Genomic DNA, 10,073 nt, shown 5'->3' with positions numbered 1-10,073 from the left:
CTAAGTGGTTACCATGCTTCTTGCGATCTGGAGATTTACCTGAGGTCTATTACGGAACAAGGTAAAAGCATACAAAAACTTGAGAATTAATTTTATTTTTTTATAAAATGAAGACATAATTTACATTTTAAATGTACACTTGTTACAACCCAGAGCCAATAATAACAGTACCTGCTCCTCACATCCTCACTGTTGTATGCATTACAACCAAAAAATAAATTATCAAAACATATAGAAAGGAAAATTGTACATTACCATTACTGATTTGTTCAACATGGATCACCGTAGGCTATAAATAGCTTCATCATACATAAAAGAAAAAAGAAAGAAGCAATTATATTTAGAAAAACCCTTTTTTACATGAGAAAAACAAGATGTAGACACCTCGGAGGAATTAATGTGATTTTTCATCTGCAGGGTTGGGAAATCCAGACTTGTTCACAGAGAGCGTGTGGTTTAAATGGACTTGGGTTTTTCAGAGCTTTTTAAAATTGCATGGCAGTTTGGATGAGGTTGCCCGCCCTTGATATGTTCCATTTACATGTGCCTGTCCTCAGTCACCATCAAACCATTCCACAAACGTCATATTCAACTTCACTCATTTCCTACCAGAAGAAAGAAGCCTTAAAGGGAAAGCCAGAATGGCAAATAAAGAGCTAGATGCTATTTTTTTTTTCCTCAAACAGTACCTGTGGTGGTGTAGCCTTTAGGTCCAGTATCATAAGGAACCTGGGCCAAGTATTCAAACAGTTCCAGTCATCGCAAACAGTGTTATCGGAGTTATCAAAAAGTACCGGCGGCCGAAAAGCACAAAACTGTCTTTTTGTATGAAAAATAGATCAACAGTATATAAATAGGAGTTTTCACAGACGCAACGGGGGCATTTTGTCTCCCAAGTGTACAGTAAATGATAATAGAAGCACAATTTGCCATTTTTGTTTTTACAAAGACGAGTATAGAAATAGCTTGAAATTCTGGAAAGAAAATATATATACTTTTTGGGATAGAGTAAGAGAAAGAACACATTGTTTTTAGTAGCCTAGCTTAGTTTAGCTTATTGTTAAGAGGGGTTGATGGGAGGGGGGAACTGTCACCCATATGGCTTGTGGCGTTGTTAATGTAGTTATGCTTGCCGCAATGATTAAAATGATTGCATTGTAGGAAATGCTAATTAGCAAGCTAATTAGTGCGCAAAGCCATCGCAAATGCTAACAGTCACCCACTTATCTCTGATAAAACATGGAGAAGACATTGGTGGGAAATGCTAATTTACGCTCAAAGCTAAAATGCTGTAATTCACCAAGTGTGGCTTGTGACGTGTAAGCTTAATGATGAAATGAATTATGACATTAGCAAGAAATATCGATTAGCTAGTTAGTTAGCCGGAAAAGCCGCAGAAAACATTACTTAGCTCAGCGATAAAAGAACGTTAAGACATGAGTGAAATATGCTAATTAGCCAGGTAGCTAGTTCACGTGCAAGCCATGAAAAACACTCAAAGCTGCCCAATTAGCTTCGTGGCTATGTGTTAGCTCAATGCTTAAAATAGATAATTAGTGCTAAAAGCTATAGAAAACACAAGTAAATGAGCGCAAAAAGATTTGGTGAATGTTGGAGGTGCAGCTCAGTGTTTCCTTTGAAACACCCTCACTACCTCCGCCTCCGAGAACTGTATGCGTTACAAATATCTCCGGTACTAAAAGTCCTCATTGTAAACGATGAGGGGCCACGAGTTTTCCGTAAACTAGTTTGTTCATCACCCAGTTGTCGTCGTATAAACACGCGCACACCATTCACGCGCACACTCTTGTATTCCAACAATAATTATTCCAACAACAATATCAGTACAATACAGATTATATAAACAGGTCAAACAGGTACTTAAGAATGTGTCGAGCTTCCGGGACTTCAAGTGCATTGTGGGAGATGTAGTCTGTCACGCTGTTTTTGCCTGATTGGATTGCAGGAACAGTATTTAGGCCTCTCTAGGTGATTCAAACGGTTTCCTTGAACATAGGAACCAAACATCCAAGACCTAGAAAAATAAGCGGCTCAGAGGGAGGATTGGGTGGGTGGGGGGGGGGGATGTTTCCAGTTTTAAGGCAGTTCACTCCGGTCGCGTTCACTCCCTTTTGGGCGGCACCTGGTGCACGGCGGGGTGTGCATCGCGCCCGCCCTCGCCCAGGTGGTCGAAGAGTCGGTTGAACTTGCGCAGCTGCTCGCCGGCTGTTACGCTCTCCTCCTGCAGCCGCATGTTGTTCTCGCGCAGGTTGGCCATCTCGGCCATGAGCGCAACCTTGTCGTGCTTTTCCTGAGATAACACACGTGTAGAATATGATACTGGCTTGACGGATTGAATTAGCCTGAAGTGTTTTTTGGTATGCGCTTTGGTGAGTCAACAACCCTCAAATAAACCAAAAGACTCAAGTGTCATTCACTCACTTTTTCCAGGTCATTGTTGAGCTGTTTCAACATCACCTCCAGATGGTACAGACGCCCTGACAAATCGTTGGGCGCCTCGTCGCTGTAGGGGTGGGAGTGCACTTTAACGCTCAACAAGAGAAGCGTGTGCGAGATGAATGTGTGAAGAGTAAGGTACCCGCTTAAGGTGGGCGTGGTCCGTGGCGTCTGAGTAGTGGGAAACTGCACAGGACTGCTGGCAGGCCTCATGTCCACGCCTTCTCCACGTGTCTCGGTCAGCGAGAAGAGCGACACGGCTCTTTGTGCTGGAAGTAGAAAACCTGATTGGACAAAAAGTTGCCAGTTGTCCACGAGTGGCAAGAAGTTAGATGAAGTGTTCACCTTCATAGACTTTGGCAGCATTGACCAGGCTGGACCACTCTAGTCCGCAGGCCGTGTCAGGCAGGGGCATGAGACCGGGATCCAGCCTCCTCAGCGGGGGGACTTTGTCTTTCACCTCAGTAAGGGACAATTCCGACGCAGACAGCGGCACTGCGGGGAAACGCTTATGAGTGCAAAAAAAAAAAAACGGGCATGTCGCCCATAAACCAGTGCGACTCACCCTTCTTGGTCTGCGAGTGATTGGAGGAGGCAGAGTGCTTGCGTACGGGCAGCGTGCACGTGAAGAGCATGTCCGCGGGGGCCGAGTGGTTTTCCGAGTTGGCAAAGCTGGCGTCCCTGCGACCGCTGCACAAAGACTCGTCGGAAAAGGTGCGCTGCAGCGTGCGCCTGGGAGACTGCAGCAGAGAACAACGTCACAATAGTGACAGGTGAAACCGATTCTAATAGGAACAATCTCCTCCGTTCTTTCGGTAGAATAATAATGAAGCTTGTTTTTTGTGCACATGTGACTTTGGTCCTTACCGGATCCCGCTGCGGAGACTCTCCCGGGTTGTCCATGATGATCAGTTTCTTCAGATCGTCCTCGATGGTGCTCTTGTACGTCCGTCGCGGAGAGCGCAAGTCTCTCAGAGACGCTCGCAGTCGCGGTTGTCCAAACACATTCTTCGAGTTCACGTCCACCTGACTGAAAGACATCAACACAAGCAGCATGGTTTTTGTCTTATCTCAAATTTGAACAATTTGCCCATTTTTTGCTTGACTTGGAATACAACAGAGTGACTTATGTCATTTGACACGACAGAAGATATAAAAGTCATGTAAGAGGATGACCAAGGTACATTTTGCTGTTGCCGCTGTCAGAGCCGGACGAGGTGTTTGCGTTAGAAGGTGACGGGCTGCCGTCTTCGGGCTGCAAGGTGCTCTGTCTGCTCTTTCCGTAAAAGGCTTTGGGGGCGGAGCTAGAAAGAGGGGTGGAGCTCAGGTGCGCCGACGTGGGTGTGGTGGTCGAGGCGCGGACGGGGCGTGCTTTGTCCGCCGTGGGAGTGGTGTAACCCTGAGGTGTGTAGGCTCTGGAACACGAAAATGTCCCAAAATATATCAATTTGTTTATGATCGTCCACAGTGACATGTTTTATTACCTTGGTTTGAAAGTGTCCATTTTTTCAGCACTGGATTTAGGAGGGAACGTCCGGGTGCGATACCCTTTGTTCTGACGGGCAGTGGCCGAAATGTCGGTTGATGATTCTCGTTTCTTGGCGTCCCCCCCGCCGCCACTCCTTCTCATGGACAGCTCCTGGTTGTACGGGCTGGACCCGTGCGAAGGCTTATGGGATTGACCGCCCGAAACCTGGCGACTGTTGTGATTGTTGTAGTAGGCCGGCGCGTCGATGCCGCTGTCGTTGGATCCGCCCTTGTTAAGGTGATCCGGATCGGGCTCGGCGGGGTCGCTGGGGAACCCCCCGTTTCCTCTGTCGCCCGCCGCTCCTCCGTCGAACCAGCGCTCGTCGCTGTGGCTGCTGGAGGCGTTACTGGACAGCGTGTTGCTGCTGGAGGGGCTGGAGTACTGGGTCTCACCCTGCGGCAGGCAAACGAGTAGTTAAGGACGGAAGGTGACACGGTGACCCTTTCGATTAGTGACTCCAACCTTTGAGTGTCTGTTTGGGGAGTCTTTCCCTTGGACGTCCGGTCTGAGTCTCCTCTGGCCCCCTCCTCCTCCACCACCAGCAACAGCCTGCACCCTGGACGCTACCACTGGAACATGCCAGATGGGTTCTACATGCAAAAGTGAGAAACACCATAATTCAAATAAATAAATAAAAACCTACCAAAAACAAATATCTGGATGTTGAGGCAATCAGACTGTTCCTCTTTGACTAGATCACACAATTGATCCACCATTGATGTAAACAATTTGTTGGGCATTCAAAATGGAGGTCGGCCGCACTCTGGGGAATAACGTACCGGTTTTGCAGCGATCCATGGTGCTCTCCTGACTGGTGAAGCCGGACGACGAGTCTCCGCTGGACATGATGTCCATGCCAAAGTGGGGCTCGAAGGGCAGCAGGGCACGCTGTCCTGTTCCATATCTGCACAAACATTGCCAACGCATTTCGGAAATGATTTCAACTTGTATTCGCTTCCTATTTTGCATCTCAATTGCATAAAACCTGTAGCATACATATTTCCATCTCTGTGCACGAGAGTTGGTTTGACTGACTTATGACATCATCTCTAAGAGATGACACCCACTCACCTAGTATCCGGTGAAGGTTTGTAGCGCACAAAGGGCCCCGGTGAGATTCCGGGTGGCCCCATGGTGGGGAGGCCCACCAGGCCCGAGGAGGGCGACGAGAAGCTGGCTGAGGGGTTTCTGTATGGGAGTAATCGATCACCTCCTGCAGGTGATGAGATGCTGTAGTGGTTCTCTGGGTAGCTGACCGGTCTGAGCAGACAAAAAAAGTAAACAAATATGAATGTATAATAAAAGCAAAATGAAAATCATTTTTAAAAATAAAATGTGAATTTTTAGGGGGTTGGTTGATGACTTCTCTCTCACCTCTTGGAGTTGAAGTGCTGAGGTTCCCTGTAGGGAACGGGCATCAAAGCCTTGTGGGAGGAACGCAGTGGCGGAGGCGCTAGTGGGGGGCCCATGGGGGCCCATCGTTGCGGGTTGGTGGTGCCGAGTAGCCCCTGAGGAACAGGCGGGCTGTCCCAGCGCCAACCCGAGCGAGGGGAGGCTCGGTAGCCCGCCGCCAAAGGCTCAGCTTCGGGCTTCTGCTCCATTGTCTTCATCTCATATTCCTCCGTGCAGCCCCTGAAAGAGTCGCAAACAAAGCGAGTGGTTGATAAACATTCCGCTCAAATCCTTTCTTGAAAGAGCCGCGCCGCGTCGGAAAACTCACAGCTGATCATGGCGGATACTAATGAGCTCCCCTGACACGGACAGGAGCAGAATGAGAGGAGAGCAAACTGATTATTGGCACAACAGGACTCCATCTCGCCTACTGAGGGACGGAGGTCGAGTACTGTGTGTGTGTAAAATGCCGTCCAATCAAATCAAAGAGCTCTTCACACTTGGCCTTGATCGACAGTATATGCTGAGCAGGAGATTGTTTTTGAAAAGTGGAAGGGCTCCCTGAAGAAAAGCCAAGCAGCGAGAACGTAAACTCTACGCATGAAAGGCTGAGCTGACATTTGAAGGCCAAACTTCTCGACTGTGAAAAAGCTGAAAAGCATTAAATAAAAAAAATAAAAACGGAGTGCAATACCCATCTGAAACAGCAGAGGCGCTGTTGATTCAGTTTGAACTAGTTTGCATTCTGAAGAACAACATCGCCTTAGCCATGCAAAGTTGAGCGACCTCCAAACTAATTCACGCCAAGAAGCGAGCGGGGTGAAAATGATGAAATTATTATTTATCTGAGGGAATGTCGAGAATAAATGGACTGTCAACCTGACAAACAAGCTTTTCAGCATCTTTGTTCTGTCCTGACCACATAAGCTACGTTGAGTCTCTGCAGAGATGATCCAAACTATTCTAAAAATGACACGTTTAAATTCCATTTGATACACATCAGTTGTGCTTTCATCTTAAACCAAGTAAGCCTTCTAATATACATCCTGCAAATAAAATACAATAAAAACGCCATGCATGGTATAATATCAAAAGAAAAGACATCAAGCTAGCTACACCGTGATGCTGCTTTGTCCGAGTGGTACGTACCCGAAGCATGCGCGGCGGACGTTCTCTTCCCACACGGCTGGCGCTCCCCCAACATGCACGGCGGCGCAGGGTTAAAAGCGCTATCGCCATCTATCACACCTTCTCCTCTGCCGTATCCGCCGCTCTCCGAAGCCGAGCGGAGGCAACTCTCGCTCTTCTCTCTGTCTCCATTCCGCCCACTCCCTTTCGCTCGCTCGGCGCTGTTGCGACACGTTGTGCTCCTCTCGCCGGCGCCGCCTCCCAATCCCTCCCTCTTCTTCCCCCCGCAAAGCATTTTAATTAATCGCTTCCACTCGCTTTCATTATTTATTTTGACTCGCCTTTTTACCCCTCCCTCCTGTGGATTGGAGTCCTTAATCTCACGCAATCGGCTTGGCTGGCACAAAGCGCCAAAGCGAGAGGAAATGCAAGAGTCTTAATTACAAGCTGTACCGTTGCCACAAAATGTGTGTGTGCGTGTTGAAGAGTTGAAAGATGGTGTAATTAAACGCTGCGACCGCAATTCAAGCGTGTTCCACAAACCCAGACATGCTCGCGCAAGCCGTTTCGCACCCTCCCACACAAAATCCTGCCCACCAGCCCAGCCGTGCTTTTGTGTCAAGATGGGCTTTGGCATCTATCTCTCATAGATGGCTGTGGAAGAAAACGCCAGTGTTGCACTTGACGCACCTCCGCGGGCCGCCTTCCTCGTACGGGGGGATGATAACCACTTTGACGGTGACCGACGTCCTGAGCAGGTCGATCATCTGCTCGTGAGTCAGCGTCACCGCCGCGACTTTGCAGATCTCCACCAGGCGGCTGCCCTGCCTCAGGCCCGCCTGCCAGGCAAAGCCGTACTCCTCCACCTGCACGACGAGACACGCCACCACCTCGGGGTTGGATCAAAAAGCACGTGCCGATTGCCGACAGGCCAACGCGGAAGCGCGCCGTACCTCGGCCACGGTGCCGTCCAAGCGCACGTGGAAGCCCAGTTGGCCAAGTCCGTTTCTCCTCAGCGTCATGTCCACCGTCTCGCATCCCACAGTCAGTGACTGAAAAGAAGACAGCAAGCAAGCATGTTTTCAAAAGAGGATTTTTGAGTGCTACTTGATATTTTGCCGCTTTGTCAAGAGACTCTCAGTGACCTTGATCAGCCGAAGCGTCATCATGCATTTGCTACTTCTGCAAAGATTAACTTGTTCTGTTTATTTCCCCCCCCCCAACATTTTCTTTCTCTGTAGGATTAGAACTCCAGGAAATCTCCTTTTCTGGCCATTTAATTCGTCAAATGTCACAAGGGATTATCGTAATATGGAAATGGCCTCCTCATCGGAGTCCCGAGCGACGCGCTCACACTGAGTGTTATTAAATCCAACCTTTTTGTATCATTATTGGATTTGTGTTCATTAATTATTCATTCTATATTAACTTACTACCTTCAATCTGGCTTATATGATCAAAGGCTTATTAGCGTTAATAATCAATTCGGTGGGACTGACAAAAGTGAAGAACCACTCCAGGAATATTCCTCACCTTCAACCTCTGCACCATTTCCCTGATGTCTTGCGCGCATCCCTCCAGCACCCGCACGGCGATGTGGTCGCCTCTGCCGTAGAAGATCTTCAAAGCCAAGCGCTCGGCCGTCCAGCCGATCACGTCGGCGCAGAAGCAGTTGAACACCACTTCTTTGGTGGAGCAGTCCACCAGGAGGATGTATTCGGCGGAAAAGCCCAAGGCGCAGCGGAGCTCAGCGCCGCCGCCGCTAAAGTCCTGCGCCAGGACCCTCCAAGCGACGGCCCCGGCGGCCCCCAGCTCGGCAGCGTCCCGCGCTTTCGAGCGCTCGCGTTTCTTGGACGCCAGGGAGATGAGGTTGTTGAGTTTGCCGGCCGAGTCCAAAGGGGTGCTGCTGATGTAGTTCTCCGCCAGGTCGCGCAGGTATTCCTGCCTCGTCCGCGTCGCCATGGTGTGGAACTTCTCGGACTTGTGCGCCGCATTTTCCGCGTTGATGATTTTGGCGAGCAGGAAGTTCCGAAAAGTGTCCGGGTCACGGAAGGTGACGCTGCTTGGGATGGCTGGGCCAAAAGGCGGCACGTCCTTCATTCTTGTCACGGCAACACTTGAGTGAGGACAAGGTGGAGATTTGAATATCATGCCCTCAAACATTAGCAAAAGAAAAAAATGGTATACCTGTAGCAGGTGTTTTCCGAACAAGGATTGTGCACACGGACGATGAGAAAAACGTGCTGGAAGTGCGAGCGGATATTCTGAGGGGTGAACGGCAAAGCTCCGGGCTCCTGAAAGATGATGGTGACGATGTCGTTCCCGATGTGTCTCTTTCGAAGAAGCTAAGGATGGAAAAAAAAAAGGAAATTAAAAAAACATGGCACAAAAACGTAGCTCAATTTACATGACAAATTTCTGCGGGAGGAAACAAGTCTGACAAGGCGACGGTCGGTCCCAACATCATAACAGACTCTTTATGTAATCTGTTTTTGCACTTTGTGTGTAGACTATTAGTGTCTCGCTTTGTGTGTGTGTGTGGCACGGCGTCCAGACTGTGTCTGCTTTCCAATCCCCTGCTCATCTGTTGATGGAAGTGTTAAAGTAGCAATTATGTAACAGTTTGGCTACGAATACACATGCGCCAGTATATTTTTTTCCCCCCCACTATCGCCATTATTACATATTTTTATATAATTGTGTTTCAGTGATAACATTCAGATTGTTTTCATTTATATGATCTAATCTTTTTTTTTGTCATTTATATATTCAGAAAATATAAAACTATGATCGTCATCTTTCCAATTGTCCCTCCACTGTTTCAAATTTGCAACGTCTCTTCTGCCGCTGCTGATCATTTTAACATGTGATATGCCGCCACCTAGCGGTTTGAATAAAAAGACGTGAATATGTTACTGCACAGAGGAAGCCGCTGGATGACGGTATTGGGCCTTTTATTCAAGGAAGGGAACTTAAGTTGGAGTGTATGAATAAATCAAAGTCCAGCCCTAAAACAGTAACTTGGACACTTGTATATAAAATGTCTGCGTGAATGGATGACTTTGTGGTTAATTATTTACTCTGTTGACAGACAAATCCATTTATAAATTTTACCACCATCCCGTGACTGACTTTAATAGCTCACATATTTCAAACTTGAAATTCTTGTTAGCCATAAACAAATATGTAAATATAGAGGAAGTCATCAAAGCACAGCTTATACTGATGTCCCTTTTGGTAGCTATGAAGTAGGGCAACAAATCACGTCTCCATAAAGCTGTTCAGCCCAGATGGACGATCGTCGTCTATTCTTAAAAACAAGTGAGCCTGACGTGCGAATGATTGATGTCAATAAAATCGGGCCAAGATGGAAACGTTAAAGAATAAACGCGTATCATACAAGGAGGAAAGGCAACTTGACGTCCATTTGATCATGATGCTGGCACACTCTTCTTCTTACCTGCTGTGGGTTGTTGGGCATGTACGGCAGCATGGTGGATATGTGGAACATGACTTCGTAGCCCTGGTAGGTGGTGTACAAGGAGTGGGTGCCTGTTGAGTCAGCTGC

The 10,073-nt window shown here is 47.9% G+C and overlaps 1 protein-coding gene across 2 annotated transcripts in view; it reads right to left on the bottom strand.

The window, feature by feature from the left end:
* Positions 1 to 1,810: 1,810 nt before the first annotated feature.
* The window catches only part of sipa1l3 (signal-induced proliferation-associated 1 like 3), a 31,720-nt gene continuing 23,457 nt past the window's right edge, over positions 1,811 to 10,073 (bottom strand). Inside the window, exons 7-23 of one of the 2 annotated variants that reach the window (XM_037266955.1) lie at positions 9,966 to 10,069; positions 8,693 to 8,850; positions 8,039 to 8,621; positions 7,459 to 7,557; positions 7,196 to 7,371; positions 5,360 to 5,617; positions 5,062 to 5,245; positions 4,765 to 4,891; positions 4,448 to 4,575; positions 3,942 to 4,378; positions 3,642 to 3,872; positions 3,325 to 3,487; positions 3,023 to 3,197; positions 2,803 to 2,952; positions 2,600 to 2,741; positions 2,443 to 2,524; positions 1,811 to 2,311 (exon numbers count right to left, since the gene is read on the bottom strand). In XM_037266955.1, coding sequence (XP_037122850.1) covers positions 2,123 to 2,311; positions 2,443 to 2,524; positions 2,600 to 2,741; positions 2,803 to 2,952; positions 3,023 to 3,197; positions 3,325 to 3,487; positions 3,642 to 3,872; positions 3,942 to 4,378; positions 4,448 to 4,575; positions 4,765 to 4,891; positions 5,062 to 5,245; positions 5,360 to 5,617; positions 7,196 to 7,371; positions 7,459 to 7,557; positions 8,039 to 8,621; positions 8,693 to 8,850; positions 9,966 to 10,069 — 3,386 coding nt within the window. In that variant the 3' untranslated portion in view covers positions 1,811 to 2,122. The remainder of the gene's footprint in view (positions 2,312 to 2,442; positions 2,525 to 2,599; positions 2,742 to 2,802; positions 2,953 to 3,022; positions 3,198 to 3,324; positions 3,488 to 3,641; positions 3,873 to 3,941; positions 4,379 to 4,447; positions 4,576 to 4,764; positions 4,892 to 5,061; positions 5,246 to 5,359; positions 5,618 to 7,195; positions 7,372 to 7,458; positions 7,558 to 8,038; positions 8,622 to 8,692; positions 8,851 to 9,965; positions 10,070 to 10,073) is intronic. The other variant, XM_037266956.1, reaches the window with a different exon arrangement.

This window comes from Syngnathus acus, chromosome 13, assembly GCF_901709675.1.
Source record: "Syngnathus acus chromosome 13, fSynAcu1.2, whole genome shotgun sequence".
Taxonomy (NCBI): Eukaryota; Metazoa; Chordata; class Actinopteri; order Syngnathiformes; family Syngnathidae; genus Syngnathus; species Syngnathus acus.
This window is presented reverse-complemented; position numbering and strand designations above follow the sequence as displayed.